Source organism: Bos indicus x Bos taurus, chromosome X, assembly GCF_003369695.1.
Source record: "Bos indicus x Bos taurus breed Angus x Brahman F1 hybrid chromosome X, Bos_hybrid_MaternalHap_v2.0, whole genome shotgun sequence".
Taxonomy (NCBI): domain Eukaryota; kingdom Metazoa; phylum Chordata; class Mammalia; order Artiodactyla; family Bovidae; genus Bos; species Bos indicus x Bos taurus.
Genome location: NC_040105.1, coordinates 28049036 through 28068833, shown reverse-complemented (window position 1 = coordinate 28068833; position 19798 = coordinate 28049036). Strand labels below are relative to the sequence as shown.

The 19798-nt window shown below is 35.3% G+C and overlaps 1 protein-coding gene across 1 annotated transcript in view; it reads right to left on the bottom strand.

The window, feature by feature from the left end:
- The window catches only part of IL1RAPL1 (interleukin 1 receptor accessory protein like 1), a 1448054-nt gene that overhangs the window by 576087 nt on the left and 852169 nt on the right, over nucleotides 1-19798 (bottom strand). The window contains exons 4-5 of the mRNA XM_027533998.1: nucleotides 17474-17660; nucleotides 13309-13462 (exon numbers count right to left, since the gene is read on the bottom strand). Coding sequence (XP_027389799.1) covers nucleotides 13309-13462; nucleotides 17474-17660 — 341 coding nt within the window. The remainder of the gene's footprint in view (nucleotides 1-13308; nucleotides 13463-17473; nucleotides 17661-19798) is intronic.

The following is a 19798-nucleotide window of genomic DNA, read 5'->3' as shown; positions in this document are numbered from 1 at the left end:
AGGCAGATTCTTTACCAGTGAGCAACCAGGGAAGCCCATGGTTGTCTTAGTAGTATTAAAAAAAAACAAACTGTACCTAAAGAGAGGTGAATAATACATTAATGGGGAAAGAAGAAACAGAAAAGAGGAGTGTAACAGAATGCTACACAGCTTTATATAGGACTTCTTGCATAGAATACTTTAAACAATGATTTCAATCAAAACAGTGATATCTTCTGATAAAAATCTCTTCACACATGTCCAGAAACAGAAGTTGTTCTGGTAGAATAAAGAATCTAGAATAGAAAAATACTTGATAAACTGGAAAACATGTTAAAAATGAACATTAAGCAATCTTAATAGGAAAATTCAGTTCTATATTTGTACCTATAAGTTCAACCACAGGTAAGCACTTAACAATTAATATATGGAATATAATGTCATTTGACTTAAAGCTCACTACAAAGTAATAATATAATGTAGGTAATAAAAAAGGTTGATGTAATATCCCATAGTGTTAGCAAAAGTGGAGCATGGGATCTAGATTGAGGGAGTTACGCCTCCATTTGTTACGCTTTTGGGGTGACAAGGCAATCATGTTGCTCAATTGTAAACACAATTTAAAAGCAACTGACTTAACGTGGAATCTGTCCAAGATACTCAATCGATATATTTAAGAATGTACATCTGTTTAGTGACTACTATGGGGCAGACATGCTAGATTTTCACCCCAAGATGGAAATAACACTCCTACTTTTGGTTTCAGCTTCCATGAGTAAATGGTTTAGAAGCCACCATCCCCACTGTTACAAGAACAACCTGAAAACCAAAAGCTTTTCTTAGACCTCTAAGAGAACTGACTGATGTTTCAGGGCAAACCACCACTCCAAAATTTGGAAACACGGGTGAATACAGAGAGTCACAGTGGAGATCTGTTTATTTGGAGAAGACGTTGGAGTGAGAAACTCTGTCAGCAACCAACAGAACCAAACTTAGATATGACACAGATACTGACATTATCCACAGAGAATTTAAAATATTTATGTTTAATATCATAAGTGTTCTAATGGAAAAAAGATAATGTGCAAAAACAGATGGATAATTCAAGCACAGAAATTGAAATTCTCAGCAGGAATCTAAAGGACATGCTAGGAATTAAAACACCTTGACAGAAATGAAGGCTGTCTTTGATGGGCCTATAAGTATATTGGACACAGCCAAAGAAAGACTGAGTTATCCTGAAGACAGAACAATAGAAATTTCATAAACCAAAATGCAAAAAGAACAAAGAATGACAAAAATGAAACAGAACATACAAGAACTGTGGGATAATTTCAAAAGGCAGGAGAAGGAAGTAGTACAGCAAGAAGAAAGAAAAAACAGACTAAAAGAAATATCTGCAATAATAATGGCCAAGAAATTTCCAAAATTAATGACAGACACCAAATAAAAAACCCTTGAAGCTCAGAAAACACCAAGTAGGATAAATAACAAAATCACAACATCTAGAAATATTCAAACTGCAACCACAAATAGAATATCTGGGAAAAGCAGGAAAAATGATATCTATAGAGGAACAAGGGTAAGAATCAGAGCGAAGCTCTTGTCAAAAAACATACAAGAAAGAAGAGAGTGGAGTGAAACATTTAAACTGGTAAAAACTAAAGGCATTCTTGAACAAACAAAAACAGGGAATTTATCACCACCAGAAATTCACTGCAAGAAATGTCAGTATAAGTGATTCAGAAACATGGATCAACATAAAGAAGATAAGAGTGTTAGAGAAGAAGCAAATGAGGGTAAAATAAAATATTTTATTTATCTTATTATAAATTGATCTAAAAGACCACTACTTGTCTAAAGTAGTAATTAATATTTATTGGATGATTCTGTGCTTCCACTGCAGGGGACATGGGTTTGATCCCTGGTTGGGGATCTCACAAACTGTGTCTGAAAATAAATAAATACAATCTAAAAAAAATTTTAATGTAAAAATTAAAGAAAATAATTTATTGGATGATTACAACATACAGATAAGTGAAATGAATAACAGCAATGTCATAAGGAATGAGAGAGAAGAACTGAGATTGGTTTTTAAAAAGTATTGAAACATCCAGGACAAACACCAAATTTTTTAAAAAAGAAGTAAAATTTGTAATAAGAAAGGAGAGGCAAAGTGGAACTATACAACCAGAGAAAGCAGAAGAGAGGAAAACAAAGAATAAGTTCAATCAAATGAAAACATTGACAGACATACTAGTCTAATGATTCAATCATTACTTTTTTAAACTTAAAAAATTATTATTACTACTTTTTGCTGCGCTGCACAGCTTGTAGGATCTTAGTTTCCTGACCAGGGATAGAATCTGAGCCACTGCAGTGGAAGTACAGAGTCCTAAGCACTGGGCCACCAGGGAAGGCCCTCAGTAATTACTATAAGTGGTCTAACCACATCAGTTAAAATATAATGAAAGTAAAAGTGGATAAAAAATTAAGATCTAACTATTTTAAAGAAAAGAAACCCACTTAAAAAAATTTTTTTAAAGAGTTAAAAGTGAAGGGATAGAGAAAGATATATCATGCTAATACTAATCAAAAGAAAGCTAGGTATATTGATTTCAGACAAAGCTGACTTCAGAACAAGGAAAATGTGAATAAAGAGGGATATTACATAATGACAAAGAGATCAATTCTCTAAGAAGACATAATAACCCTAAACACCTAAGCATCTAACAACACCCAAGCATAATAACTCTAAGCACCTAACAACAGGAACATCCAAGTTATGAGGCAAAAACATATGGAATTGAAAGGATAAATGGAAAAATTGACCACTATTTTTGGAGATTTCAACACTTTATTTTCACTAATTGAAATATCCAGCAAGCAGAAAATCAGTAAGGATACAGTTGATTTGAGCAATACAATAAGTAAACTTGATTTAATTGACATTTGTAGAATTCTCCATCTAATAACAGCAAAATATACATTTCTCTCAGGCTCTCATAGGACATTCACCATGAAAGATCACATTCTGGGTCATTAAAGACACTTTAGCAATTCTTAAAAAATAGAAATCACACAAAGTATGTACTCAGATCGCCCTGAAAATAAACTAGAAATCAGTAAGAGAAAAGCAGCTGGGAAAATCACCAAATGTCTAGAAATTAACACATTTCTAACACACTGGTTAAAGAATACTTTGCAAGAGAAATTTTAAATATACATGTATACCTATGGCTGATTCATATTGAAAGAAAGTGAAAGTGAACTCACTTAGCCATGTCTGACTCTTTGCAACCCCGTGGACTGTAGCCTACCAGGCTCCTCTGTCCATGGGATTTTCCAGGCAAGAGCACTGGAGTGGATTGCCATTTCCTTCTCCAGATTCATGTTGAGGCTGATTCATTTAATTCTATAAAGCAATTAACCTTCAATTAAAAAGTAAATCAATTTAAAAATGTTTGAACATATGAAAACACAACTTACCAAATTTGTGGGACACAGCAAAAGCAATGTTTAGAAGAAATTTATAGAATTAAGTCTAAGTCTTAGGGGAAAAAAAGAACTTTAAAATAAAACCCCTAAATCTCTGCTCTGTGAAAGTTATTGTTAAGAAAAATCAAAAGAAAAGCTACAGGATGGGAGAAAAAACTTAGAAAACACAGATCTGATAAAAGAGCTATAAAGAATTCATAAATTCTTTAAGAATACAAAGAATTCAAAAGTACGCAAAGAATTCTTAAACCTGAGCAATGGAAAAGCAAACATTCCATTTGAAAAGGGAGCTATATATCTGAACAGACATAAGATCACAGAAGATACACAAAACACTAATAGCATATAAAAAGACGGTCAAAATAATTTATAATTAGGGAATTGGCAATTAAAACACAGTGAGATACCACTACAGAACTACTGGAATGCTAAAATCCAAGCAACAAAATTGGTAGATGGATGGAGAACACTAGAATTCTTCATTCATTGTTGATGGAAAGGCAAAACAGTATACCTACTTTAGAAGAGTTTGGCAACTTCTCACAAAGCTGAATATAATCTTACCATATACTCTAGAAATTATATCCCTGGGTATTTTTTAAACTAATTTGAAACTCCCATCAACAGAAAAACCTCCACAATAATGTACATAGTAGCTTTATTCATAATGTTCAAAAACTGAAAGTATCCAAGATGCATCATTCAAAACATGAATGGAAAAACTATGGTACAGCCACACAATGGAATATTACTCAGTGACAGAAAGAAATGAGCTACCGTGAATGAACCCTAAAGACACTATGCTAAGTGAAATAAAACATACACAAAAAGACAAATACTGTATAATTCCACTTATTTGAGGTACCTAAAATGGTCTAATTTATGGTCACAGAAAATAGAGGGGTGGTTTCCAGGGACTAATGGAGTTACTGTTTAAAGGATACAGAGTTTCAGTTTGGAAAGATGAAAAAGTTCTAAGGTTGATGGTGGCGATCATTGCACACAATGTTAATGCACTTTAATGCCAGTGAAATGTATATCTAAAAATGGCTAACATGGTAAATTTTGTTAGTTACATTTTACAAATAAAACAAAAAAGATTCTTCGAGCCTAATATCAAGAAATATTCTTAACCAGCTGCCCTCATGACTCAGAAACTGGGCTTATATTCTGCTTGAATCACTTTTTTTTTTCTTATGTTTCTATGTGTCTATGTGCTCAGTCACTCAATTGTGTCTGACTTCTTGCAACCCTATGGACTGTAGCCCACCAGGCTCCTCTGTCCATGGGATTCTCCAGGCAAGAATACTGGAATGGATTGCTGTTTCTTGCCCCAGGGGATCGAGACTCAGGGATCGAACCTGTCTCCTGCATAGAAATGCCTGTTAATAAACCCCTGATTGCTTGCACCATAAAGACTTAACTTTGGGAGCTCATGTGCAAAACTGTGTCCTGAAATAACACACATTTCTTTAACTAAAATAACCTATTCTTAGGAGTAAGAATCATTCATTGAGATATGAGGCCATCTACCAACTCAGCTTCTAGATTGTAAAACTTAATGGGGAAGTCTCAAAGATGGGAATAAAGGGGAGCAGAAAGTGCCACCCCAGAATATGCCCCTTTAGAATAAAGATTATTTTGAGTTTTTTTTTTTTTTTTTAAGAAACTATAGAAATAAGAGAAGCTCTGAAAACAAAACAAGAGTTATCCTATTGTAAGAGGAATTTACACTTATAAAGAAAATCTTCATTTATGTAAGGGTGACTTCTCTATACCAGGAAGAGAAAAATGACTAAATCTTCAGCAACTCTTACCAATGGAGAAGGCATTTAGATTTAGACTCACCCTGGTTTGCTGTGCTTTTCCTGGTAAACCTCCCACAATTGGCCTTTCTCCCCTTTGAATTGAAAAACCTTTCTTTTGTCTTTAGCCAAAGATGATATTTGAGGAGGTGGCTTTGGCCATCTTGGCAAGGTAATAAGTTTCCCAGGTATCTTCCAGGTACATGTACATTTTAATAAACATGTTTGTTTTTCTCTTGTTAACCTGCCTTTTATTATAGGGGACCTCAGCCAAGAACTCTGAAGAGTAAACAGAGAATTCTTCTTCCTCCCCTACAAACTTTAATGTTTGTAAAATTTTAAAGACATTATTTAGGAGAATGGAAGATCCAAGGATGGAATGCAGAATGTGATAAAACAATCTAACTCTATTATAAGCTCACTGAAGGGGATGGGAGGGAAAGGTGCTGACCTAAGTAACTTGGGAAATGAGTGGAGTCCATAAGACTAAAGTGAAAAGAAACTGTATATAGGCAATGCACTTGAAGCTATAAAGTTGCTCCTAACAGGAATACAGGTCAGCCATTTTAATCCCATCACACACCTATATTGTAAGTAAACAAGTAAACAGATAGCAGTTGGTGGTAACCAGATTTCTCACTATTGGACAGGGAGGTTACAGATAAACCAAAAGAAGAGGCTAGAATGATCTCTGTGGTAATGGATTAGCGACATAAGTATGAACTCATATTTAGTTCAATATAGATATGGATGGTTACATATAGAACTATTTCTAGGTATGTTTATGCCTGGGTTAGTATACACCTATGTCCTTGCTCTATCAATTGAGAGGTCTTAAAAGCAACTATACTCCTTTAGCAAAGAGTACTCCCACTGCCCAGATCTTAGTTTCTAGTACCATTCTCCAAGAGAAAGAAAAAGGGCTCTTTGGAAGAAATTGTTGATTGTAGGACTGGGGCATGAAATGCCCAGGATGATCCTGGAGCATCTTGTAGGATTCGAAAATAAAGAAATATTCAAACACACACAAGAGCAAAAATGTGTATACACACACACACACACACACAACTAAAAGAGCTCCAAAGGGCCAAAGTTGGAACAATTCGAGCAACAATGGTGACAGTGGATACAAACCAAAGTATAAAAGTAACATCCATGAGTCCATACTGATATATAAAATGATGGAATAAGTAGATAAATGTCAGAAAATAGATATATGCCTCCTGAAGAATTTCAAATAATTGAAGTATATACTCTGACTTCAAAGAGGTAGGTGCATAACTCCTTAAGTGTAGACTACAGATAGTTACTTCCTTCCAAAGGGTAGAGTAGTGAAAGCAGAGAAAAAAGAGTAAGTCTATAGTGGCCAAGTCTGACCAGCAAGTGACTAACGCTACCAATGTCAACATCAACATCAATGAATGTCAACATCAACAATGAAGCCGTGTTGATGGTATGATATATTGTGATTTTACATTTGTGGTCTTCCAGGAATATATAACTCAAATTTAAACATAAAAAATCAAGCAAATCACAGTTGAAGGACATTTTATAAAATAAGTGCTCATTAAAATGATCAACATTATAAAAACAAGGAAAGTCAGAAATAGTAACAGCTAAAAAGAACCTAAGGAGACAAAACAACTAAAAGTGATGTGCTATCCTAAATGGGATGCTGGGACAGAAAAAGGACATTGGGTAAAAATTAAGGAAATCTGAATAAAATATAGACTTAATAATCATACAGAAACATTAATTCATCAATTGTAACAAGTGTGCCATACTTATGTTAGATGTTAATAGGAGGATAAAACTGGGTGTGGGGTGTATGGGATTTCTCCCTATTTTTTATTTTTATTTTTTGTAAATGTAAAACTATTCTAAAGTAAAACATTTAGGAAAAAAGAGACATTGCCCTTGGCTCTGAAAAACTCATGTTCTTGTGAAAATCGAGGAGTGTCAACAAATAGTTATAACGCAATGTGGTAAGAGCTGCAATAGCGATTCTAAAAATGCTATGGAGTCATGAAGAACTTTACACCTCAGAACAGAGGGAAGGTTTTAGCTGTGCCTCAAAGAAAGAGTAAGGGTCAGCTCTGTGGCAACGTGGAAGAAAAGGCTTTCCCGAGGAGCACTCCAGGAGTAAGGGTTCAGAAGGAGGATATCTGGAGGAGAACAGTGAAATAGTGTGGCTGAGGCATAGAGAAGCAGCTGGAGGCTACAGACGATGCCAAAACATATTATATTTAATTTCTCAAAAATGTTTAAAGTATACCAAAAGTGTCAAGTAGGTTTATCATTTCTTTTACTGTGATCTGTTTTCTTAAACCACTACTTCAGTTAGTAGACCCATATACTTTCAATTAAAAAAAACTCCCATAAAAGCTTACAGTATGACCTGTACAATGCCACTTTACTTATCCCCATGTTTCCTTTTCTCTTTACATATAGGACTCTTTGGTTTTATTTTAAAGAAACATTCTAACACACTTCAAAATACGTGATATCATCTAAGGCAGATCCACTAAAATTAAATGATACCATGCTTTGTGTAAGATTTACATTAACTAAAATATGATCATGATGTACATAAAACCAAGATACAAAATAGTGATTAATTATCATGCAGAGAAATGCTGACCTTTGTTACTATATTGAGAGTTTAACCCGGGTTCTAAGAATTACTTTTCAATTTGGCCACAGGCAAAGTAAATGAGCTATAAAGTGAAAAGTGACAGTTGCTCAGTTTTGTCCAACTCCTTGCAACCCACAGACTGTAGCCCACCAGGCTCTTCTGTCCATGGAATTCTCCAGGCAAGAATACTGGAGTGGGTAGCTATGCTCTTCTTCAGGGGATCTTCCTGACCCAGGGATCGAACCTGAGTCTCCTGCATTGCAGGCAGATTCTTTACCACTGAGCCACCAGGGAATCCTAAATGGGCTATAGAGTAATACTATTTGAAATAATGTCATGGATAAGTATACCCTATCAATAGACTTCTTATTAAACTCTAAAATGTATTTTAATATATTACTTTGATTCTGGAATATGCAGTTCTAAGATTCAACCAAAATTTCATATACAATTTAATTTTGCTTTATATTGTATTTTCCCAAATCAATTTCACACGTAGATCTACCTAAGTTAGAGGTAATGATAATAATCAGTTGGATGGAAATTTTCATTGAAGCTGTAACTTTCTCTTGGATATCAAGAAATAATTATTCCTCCTTTTTCCATGAAGAAAAGGATATATTTTTGGCAAAATGAATGCACAAAAATATAATAGCCCTGGTTAGCATTTAGGAGAAAACAATTCTTTTTTTTCTTTTTTTATTATTATTATTATTTTTTACTTTACAATATTGTATTGGTTTTGCCATACATCAACATGCATCCACCATGGGGTATACGTGTTCCCCATCCTGAACCCCCCTCATAATTCTATTATTAATCGTACAAAATAGACTCATTTATATCATTTTACTCTTTGGGATCCAGTTTCCAATCTCTAGGAGACTGTTCCCAGTCTCCTCTTACTAGACAGTGTTTCAGTAACCAAGTGTTTCTAGAAAGAGGAAAGCTATGTTTACTGAAGATTAGTTTCACATCCCAAAGAATAAAGACTAGAAAGTCATTCTATTCTCTTTTCAGAATAGGTATTTTTCATTATACTTTTAGATTTCTTTGTCTCAGTACTTAACTCCTTGAAAAGCTACTTCAGTATACATTATGAAACGAGATGCCAGTCCAGGTTCAATGCACGATGCTGGATGCTTGGGGCTGGTGCACTGGGACGACCCAGAGGGATGGTGTGGGGAGGGAGGAGGGAGGAGGGTTCAGGATGGGGAACACATGTATACTAATTAAATAATTTTCTATTAAAGAAAAAAAAAAGAGAAAAAAAATACCATTTTAATTTCAGATATAAAAAAAATAAATAAATAAAAGCCTTAACTATTAAAAAAAAAAAAGAAAAAATAATATATTCAATATTTATTGTAGAGAAAATCCAAGTATAGATAGCTGTATTTTTCACTGTTCCATTAAACAGGGAGGTAAAGTGATAAAGGGGTAAATTTTAATTTTCTATACAAAAGCCTATTAACACAACAAAACTGAAAACCAAGTGAGTGCAAATCATACGTGTGTACATCATAGGTACATACTACACAATTAAATGTGTGGTTACTATTTAAACATAACATGTATTGCTACTGTCAGTTATCTTCTGGGTCTAATATTTCTCAAAGGCATCACCAAAGAGTATATGATTTAACTAAATTTCCTTTCAGTCAGAATACTTACAGCCATCAAATGAATTTCATGATATCAAATTTTGTTTTTAAATTAAACTAATCAAAATTTCAAGATTTAAAGATTATTATAAGATGAATGTGACTGCCACAAAATACTTTTCATATACAGGAAGTTTGAAGCTGTTAAGAATAATACTGCACAGGAACCTGGGAAGTTAGGTCCATGAATCAAGGTAAATTGAGTTCAGTCAGTTCAGTTCAGTCGCTCAGTCATGTCCGACCCTTTGAGACTCCATGAATCGCAGCATGCCAGGCTTCCCTGTCCATCACCAACTCCCGGAGTTCACTCAGACTCACGTCCATCGAGTCAGCAATGCCATCCAGCCATTCTCATCCTCTGTCGTCCCCTTCTCCTCCTGCCCCCAATCCCTCCCAGCATCAGAGTCTTTTCCAATGAGTCAACTCTTGACATGAGGTGGCCAAAGTACTGGAGCTTCAGCTTTAGCATCATTCCTTCCAAAGAAATCCCAGGGCTGGTAAATTGGATGTGGTCAAACAGGAGATGACAAGTGTGAACATCAAAATCTTAGGAATCAGTGAAGTAAAATGGATGGGAATGGGCAAATTTAATTCAGATGACCATTATATCTACCACTGTGGGCAAGAATCCTTCAGAAGAAATGGAGTAGCCCTCATAGTCAGTGAAAGAGTACAAAATGCAGTACTTGTGTGCAATGTCAAAAATGACAGAATGATCTTGATTCATTTCCAAGGCAAACCATTCAATATCAAGTAATCCAAGTCTATGCCCCAACCACTAATGCTGAAGAAGCTGAAGTTGAACAGTTTGAGGAAGACTATAAGACTTTCTAGAACTAACACCAAAACAAGATGTCTTTTCATCACAGGGGAGTGGAATGCAAAAGTAGGAAGTCAAGAGATAGCTGGAATAACAGCAAGTTTGGCCTTGGAGTATAAAATGAAGCAGGACAAAGGTTAGCAAGGTTTTGTCAACAGAACACACTGGTCATAGCAAACACCCTCTTCCAACAACACAAGAGATGACTCTATACATGTATATCACCAGACGGTCAATACTGAAATCAGACTGATTATATTTTCTTTGGAGCCGAAGAAGAAGCTCTATACAGTCAGCAGAAACAAGATCTGGAGCCAACTGTGGCTTAGATCATGAACTTCTTATTGCAAAATTCAGGCTCAAACTGAAGAAAGTAGGGAAACCACTATGCTATTCAGGTATGACCTAAATCAAATCCCTTATGATTATATAGTGGAGGTAATTAATAGATTCAAGGGATTTGACCTGGTAGACAGAATGTCTGAAAAATTATGTATGGATGGAGATTCATAACTGTACAGGAGGCAATGACCAAAACTATCCTAAAGGAAAAGAAATGCAAAAAGGCAAAGAGGTTGTCTGAAGAGCCTTTAAAAATAACTGAGAGAAGAAAGAAGTGAAAGGTAAGGGAGAAAGGGAAAGATATACCCCAATGAATTCAGAGTACCAGAGAATAGCAAGGAAAGGTAAGAAAACATTCTTAAGTAAACAATGCAAAGAAACAGAGGAAAACAATAGAATGAGAGACTAAAGATCTCTTCAAGAAAATTGGAGATGTCAACGGAATATTTTATGCAAGGATGGACATGATAAAGGACAGAAATGACAAGGACCTATCAGAAGCAGAAGAGATTAAGAAGAGGTGGCAAGAAAACACAGAACTATACAAAAAAGGCCTTAATGACCCAGACAACCATGATAGTGTGTCACTCACCTAGAGCCAGACATCCTGGAATGTGAAGTCAAGTGGGCCTTAGGAAGCATCACTACAAACAAAGCTAGTGGAGGTGATGGAATTCCAGTTGAGCGATTTCAAATCCTAAAAGATGATGCAGTGAAAGTGCTGCATTCAATATGCCAGCAAATTTGGAAAACTCAACAGTGGCCACAGGACTGGAAAAGGTCAGTTTTCATTTCAATCCCAAAGATGCGCAATACCAAAGAATGTTTGAACTATTTCACATTTGCGCTCATTTCACATGCTAGCAAAGTAATGCTTAAAATCCTCCAAGCTAGGCTTCAGCAGTATGTGAACCAAGAACTTCCAGATGTACAGCTGGGTGCAGAAAAGGCACAGGAACCATACAGCAAAATTGCCAACATCCGTTGGATCACAGAGAAATAAAGGGAATTCCAGAAAAACATTTACTTCTGCTTCATTGACTATGCCAAAGCCTTTGACTGTGTGGATCACAACAAACTGGAAAATTCTTAAAGAGATGGGAATACTAGACCACCTTACTTGCCTCCTGAGAAACCTGTATGCAGGTCAAGAAGCAACAGTTAGAATCAGACATGGAACAACAGAGTGGTTCCAAATTGGGAAAGGAGTAGGTCAAGGCTGTATATCGTCCCCTGCTTATTTAACTTATATGCAGAGTACAACATGAGAAACGCTGGCCTGGATGAATCAAAAGCTGGGATCAAGATTGCTGGGGGAAATACTGACAGCCGCAGATATGCAGACAATTCCACTCTAAACAGCAGAAAGCAAAGAGGAACTAAAGAGCTCTTGATGAAGATGAAAGACGAGAGTGAAAAAGTTGGGTTAAAACTCAACATTCAAAAAACTACAACCATGGCATCTGGTCCCATTACTTCAGGGCAAACAGAAGGGAAAAAACTGGAAGCAATGACAGATAGTATTTTCTTGGGCTACAAAATCACTGTGGATGGTGACTGCTGCCATGAAATAAAAAAGACGCTTGCTCCTTGGAAGGAAAGCCATGACAAACCCAGACAGCATATTAAAAAGCAGAGATACCACTTATTAAGAATCTCTCTTAATAAGATAAGAATAATGAATTTTTAACTGACTGAAGGATTGATTTTGATCCCCCCACTTTATCTGTTGGAACCACTTTGAGAGAAGTACACAAGAACATAAAATGAGGGATGAATAAATTATTTAAGAATATATCACTTAAAATGACAAAAATGATGCATATTTATATGTAATTCTGTATCTTGCTAATTGATTTCATACATATTAGCTTATCTCATTCAATTCTTGCAAAAATCCTATGAAATAAACAAGGCAAACTTTATCATCACCATTTTATACATGAGGAAACTGATATTCTGAAGGTTATAGTGATTAAAATATTCACGTGACTAGTGAGTTGTAGGTCTGTGATTACACACTGTCCTGAATCTTGCCCTCATGCCTTTCCACCTTAGTAACCAGATACAGGAATGAGACCATGCAACGCATCTCACATAATTATTCAAACATTGCACGTGATATTTTGTTATATTCAAGTTCATGAGAACATGTGTCAAGTTCACAGAGTAAAAAAGTAATTTTTCTAATTTGCAACAAGACAGGAAGATCAAGGTAAATTTCATATATTCCATTTCAACACTCTAGGAAATGTTTCCAAAAATGACACCACTACAAAATATAAGCATAATTTTCTGAAATTGTATACTCATTATTTCAAGTACTTTCAAAACCTAACATTTCTATAATCCCCTAAGCCTATTTTCTTTAACCTTTCAAATGCATTTCAGGGCAATATGATTTGAAAACAAGAAGGAATAAATTTCACCTATAGGAATACACTTAGCATTTGGTTAAGTGGTTCTTTCACTGCAAAGATTTGAAAAAATCAATATGAAGCACAAAAGTGAAACTTAAAATGTTAGTTTCATTATTTGCAAGTGAAATACTGAAGACTAGCTTACCTGTAACAGTTAGTTCAGTAGTTCTTCTCACAACAAAGCCTCCATATTTTAACTCACATGTATAATTTCCAATGTCATCTTCTCTGACTTCTCTTATAAGCAGGGTATCTCTTTTGAATACTATACTTGGCCTCCATGTTTTTGTCCTACATTCCTACATGAAGAATATAAAATTTTTATAGTACATACAGTGACTTAAAAATAAAATATTTAAAATGACTAAACTAAAACTTCTAAAGTTATATTTTAAAAATGCTGAAGAGTTTGGAATTAATGCTAAAGATTTTCAAACCTTTTCCATATTTCCAGGAAATCAGGTTCTCAATTTGGAAAAAAGTACTCAAGATTCACTTTATTAATGCATACAATTAGTGTCTCTAAATCAGATAGTTACATGTTGATGTATTAGATATAATAAAAGGAACATTTATTAAGATTACTTTTGACATCACTTTTAGAAGAAAATATTTTATGTTTGATTTTTATGAAATTAACTACCTTGATACTAATAACATAAAACATAAAATGAATTTTTTAGTGGAAAGTAAAAAAAAAAAACTAACTCTATGGAGAAAAATGCTTTAATTCAATATTTTAAATCTTTTAATGCCACATATAGAAATAATTTGATCTTTCCATAGCATACATATTCTGCAATTCATGGAAGAAATGGCCATGATTTTTATGTAAGATCTTTATAGTTCCATAATACCAATTTTCATTGTTAATATCAAATTATGGTCTCTGCTTCAAGTTTTGGATCATAATGATGTTGGCTCAGGAGATTTCTGTTTTTGAGAAACACGAGTTCATTTTCTCTAGCCAAATTAAAAATCAACGGAATGAGGATAAAATAGCTTTAAAACTTTTAACATTATCCAGAAGTCATATCTTTTAAAAAATTTATTGGCAAAACAAATTTATACAGATCATTATTTTGAGTATGTATCTCAATGCCTGTGTGTAATTGGGGCACAATTATCTGGCTATTTCAGTGCAAACTACACATTTAATATCTTCATATTAGTTGTATAAATGGTTATGTTTACATGAATTATACACTAAATGTTTGCCATATATGTTCCCTTGACTGTGGACAAATAATCTGAAGACTTTTTAAAATTCCAGATATACTGCATCTTCACCCATCACTTCACTAGTTATGGTCTATCTAGCTTAAGGTCACAATGACTGAGGAGATGGTGGAAACATAACTAAAGGACCTATATGAGGCTAGTCATTTAAAAAATTGAGTGTAAGACTCTGTGTGGGGAGTGTGTGTGCACGTGTGTGTAGTCTCTAATATTTCAGCAAATTCTGAGCTACTATTTGCAAAAAATGAGAAAAAGTGTGTAACTCTTAAGATCACCTTCTTGTGCGTGCAAGTGTGTACTCAGTCGTGTCCGACTCTTTGCAACCCCATGGACTGTAGTCTGCTAGGCTCTTCTGCCCATGGAATTTTCCAGGCAAGACTACTGGAGTGGATTGCCATTTCCTGCTCCAGGATGAATGTCTTAGCAAACAACAAAGGAATTGCGTATCTAGGAGTTGAATGTACACATGAAAAATATTTGCAATTGAAGACCTGGGTCAAACTCTCCTAATATCCCTTCTTTTTTGAGGAAATAATCAGGGCTTGCTTAGAATTTTCCAACGGAAAGCAAGCAAATTTTAGAAAATCAGGATTAGAAATATTCATACAATTAAGACATAAAATACAAAGCTCATGTGCACAGGAACAAAAATAATGGGGCTAATTTTAAGGCTATTTAACATTGTCCAAGACAGAAATCCAGGGAAAAGTAAAAAACTATTTCAACAGTTCCCTTGATGTTCTGAATCCTCCATTGTTTATAATCAAGAATGAAAGTAAGTCATTTGGAGAAGGGCATTGCTAATATTGGAAAATCCTTTAAAGATTACTAAACATGCATCAGTTTTCATTCCAATCCCAAAGAAAGGCAATGCCAAAGAATGCTCAAACTACCACACAATTGCACTCATCTCACATGCTAGTAAAGTAATGCTCAAAATTCTCCAAGTCAGGCTTCAGCAATATGTGAACCATGAACTTCCAGATGTTCAAGCTGGCTTTAGAAAAGGCAGAGGAACAAGAGATCAAATTGCCAACATCCAAAACGTTGGATCATCAAAAAAGCAACAGAGTTCCAGAAAAACATCTATTTCTGCTTTATTGACTATGCCAAAGCCTTTGACTGTGTGGATCACAATAAACTGTGGAAAATCTGAAAGAGATGGGAATACCAGACCACCTGATCTGCCTCTTGAGAAACCTGTATGCAGGTCAGGAAGCAACAGTTAGAACTGGACATGGAACAACAGACTGGTTCCAAATAGGAAAAGGAGTACGTCAAGGCTGTATATTGTCACCCTGCTTATTTAACTTATATGCAGAGTACATCATGAGAAACGCTGGGCTGGAAGAAGCACAAGCTGGAATCAAGATTACCAGGAGAAATATCAATACCCTCAGATATGCAGATGAACCCACCCTTATGGCAGAAAGTGAAGAGGAACTAAAGAGCTTCTTGATTAAAGTGAAAGAGGAGAGTGGAAAAGTTGGTTTAAAGCTCAACATTCAGAAAACTAAGATCATGGCATCCGGTCCCATCACTTCATGGCAAATAGATGAGGAAACAGTGGAAACAGTGGGCTGACTTTATTTTGGGGGGCTCCAAAAATCACTGCAGATGGTGATTGCAGCCATGAAATTGGAAGAAAAGTTATGACCAACCCAGATAGCATATTAAAAAGCAGAGACATTACTTTGTCAACAAAGGTCTGTCTAGTCAAGGCTATGGTTTTTCCAATAGTCATGTATGGATGTGAGAGTTGGACTATAAAGAAAGCTGAGCGCCAAAGAATTGATGCTTTTGATCTGTGGTGTTGGAGAAGACTCTTGAGAGTCCCTTGGACTGCAAGGAGATCCAACCAGTCCATCCTAAAGGAGATCAGTCCTGGGTGTTCATTGGAAGGACTGATGTTGAAGCTGAAATTCCAATACTTTGGCCACCTGATGAGAAGAGCTGACTCATTTGAAAAGACCCTGGTGCTGGGAAAGATTGAGGGCAGGAAAAGGGGACGACAGAGGATGAGAAGGTTGGATGGCATCACCGACTCAATGGACATGAGTTTGGGTAAGCTCCGGGAGTTGGTGATGGACAGGGAGGCCTGGAGTGCTGCGGTTCATGGGGTTGCAAAAAAGTCAGACACGACTGAGCGACTGAACTGAACTGAACTGAAAGATGTATTTCCTGTTTCATTTCTAACAAGTTTGGAATTCAAAAGCTATCAGTCCTGAGGACTCACATTCTGTATACTGATATTTGTGAATCTAGTTAGTAAAAGATCCAGCTTCCTACATTCCTATTTCTAGTTAGTTGGACAAAACAAAGTTTATACTAGGAATCTTTAAACCATGGATAAAATATTCCAGACAAATGTTCACAGCCTGTATACTGTATTTTCTTGAGTATGTTCAATAACAAAACTATCTTTTATGATATAAATAGTTAAAGAATATGTTCAAGTCCTGAAGTTCACTCAATGATGTGACAGGAAGAACAGTGTCTGCTTATTCTGTTTAAGGCTAAATTTTCTTTTGGTTTTTGGGGGAAAAAAAGTTAATCTAACACTATTTTTATAATGTTATACATTTTCATCAGGTTTTCAAAAATATGCATACTTTTATATGAAAAGGATTAGAATATGCACATAGGTACTTCCATTAAACAGAATATTTCAGTAAACTGGTATACAATTTTACCACAGAAGCAAGTCAATCCTTTCTCTGCTGTTTGGGGATATTTTAGACTGCTTATATGAGTGCTTTAAAATGAATGCTTGACATATTTCAGTTCTTGAAATTATCAACACAGATTATAATAGAATTGAAGTGATTATCAGCATAAATTATATCTAAACATTCACACAATAGCTTACTACAGTGGACTACCATATAAACATTGACTAGGATTTTCAAAGTCACTCGTTTTAAAACTTACAATGACCAGCACAACTTGCTGTAGTATTTTATAAAGGCAGAACTGAACTACAGAACACCCATTAGTTTTTTTTATCCAACTTACCCTATAAGATACACATGAATCTATTTATGAGCAATAAAATCATTCATAGTCCATACCTTATACCACAGGATTTCAGGTTCTCTGCTTGGTAGCAAAAAGTCTTCTATGTCACGGCAGGCAATTTCCTTGCTTTTGCTAAGTTCAGCTTTATCAAAGTACTTCATCTTGGAATTGTAGCAGAGTCCAGTGTCATTTTCGCCTACTGTCAGTGAGATGGATACTTTCATACAGTAAGTGGAGTTTCTGTAACAAAGCAGAATAAATATGGTGGCCTGGTGTGAACAAATAGCAACCGATGCCAAGGGAGTACATTTACTTCAGTCAAAAAGGGAAAGAAGGATAAAAACTCTATTGATTAATTAATGTATGGTATCATGGCTTATTCCACAGGGCTCTTATCTGTCAGCTAAACAATGCTTGGTTCTGTTAAACCACTTATATATTTTTCATATGCTGGGAAGAAAGTTTTATAATATATACAGGTTTGGTTTGAAAAAATGTTCAATAGAGATTTTTGTTATCTAGAAAAATAAAAGTAATAAAAATATTTAGGTCAAGAAAGAAATCAAGTTTGGGTATAATTATGCTAAAATCAGTAAACTCATACTCAGCCATAAATACACATGAAATAATGCCATTTGCAGCGACATGGATGAACCTAGAGATTGTCCTACTGGGTAAAGTAAGTCAGACAAAGAAAGAGAAATACCATATGGTATTGCTTATATGTGTAATATAAAAAAGAATAGTAAAAATTAACTTATTTACAAAACAGAAATAGAGTCACAGCTATAGAAAACAAGCTTATGGTTACCAAAGAGGGATAAATTGGGAAACTGGGATTAACATATATTCACACTATTATATATAAAATAGATAACTAATAAGGACTTACCATATAGCACAAGGAACTCTACTCAATACTCTGTACTGACTTTATGAGAAAGGGATCTAAAAAAGAGTGGATATATGTATATGTATAACTGATTCACTTTGTTGTATAGCAGGAACTAACACAACACTGTAAATCAACTATATTCCAATAAAAATTGTTGTTATTCACTCAGTCATGTCCAACTCTTTTGAGACTCTATGGACTGTAGGCCACCAGGCTCCTCTGTCCATGGGATTTTCCAGACAAGAGTACTGGAGTGGGCTGCCATTTCTTTCTCCAAGGGATCTTCCCCACCCAGGGATAGAACCCAAGTCTCCTGCTTTGCAGTTGGGTTCTTTACTGCTGAGCCACCAGGGAGTCAGGCATTCATTGGTCATTAGGGAAATAATTTACACTGCATGAGATGTAGTTGCATACCCTCATGATAAAAAGAAACTAACACATACTGTTTGTAACTTTGTTTTTATTCATCTATCACCCTAAGTTTTTCAGAAAAAAAATGTTTTAAAGACATACACTTTATATTTTATCATAATCACACTTTTTCCTGCTTTATCTACAAGGAACTTTATACTTTCATTTTGTTAGGTAGTTAGAATAGGAAAAAGGAGTCCAGAATGGTGGTGGCTAAAAGATAAGGAAGGGAAAAGCCCATGAAAATAGAACAAAGGAAGCTCTGAGAACCTGAGTGAGGACCTCAGGTAGAACAAACAGCAGTCCTGGCTAGCCCAATTTACATAGGGCAGGCCCAGGGGGAGGAGAAAAAACATAAAAAGAGAAGCCAAAATTGGGCCAGGGGCCTCTCTTCTCTTCCTGTCTTTTGGGTCGGCATGCCCTGAAGGCATGCATGCCTTGAGGATGTATTTTCCTAAATAAAAATTAATTAAAAATAAAATAAGATTGGTAAACTGAACAAAGAAATAGGAAAATGTAACTGGTCTATTAATCATAATGGAACGACAGGAATAAGGCTGCTCAAGTCATAAAGTACTTACTGGTTGTCTGCTAAGAGGAGACATTTTCAATGACTATGGGCAGTAAACAGTCTTGGATAAAAGTATTGCTCTGTTACAATCTGTCTTTACAGACTCATACCCACTTGGACTGCAGTCCAGGTTGTGAGACGGGAGAAACATACTGATATATTATGTAAGGACAACACCATCCTGTTAGACAAATTCTACAGAATCAGTTGATTAAATCAGCACATCAATTTATTCTTTGCTGGATCCGAGATTAGGTTTATAATGTAATGCATTAAAATAGAAATTGTGTTCAGAGATCTCTTTGAAAAAGTCGGACCAAAGGAAGTTTTCTTGTAAATTGCACCATTTCTGTTTGCTAATTTAGCTTCTGGACAGTCAATGAACACTAATAACGTGTCAGTCATTGTGCCAGGCAGTGAGAATAAAGAGAAGAATTAGACATCAGACTTAAGGTTTTCTTAAGAGAACTCTTTTGGTAAGTGCTTGATGGCATATATATG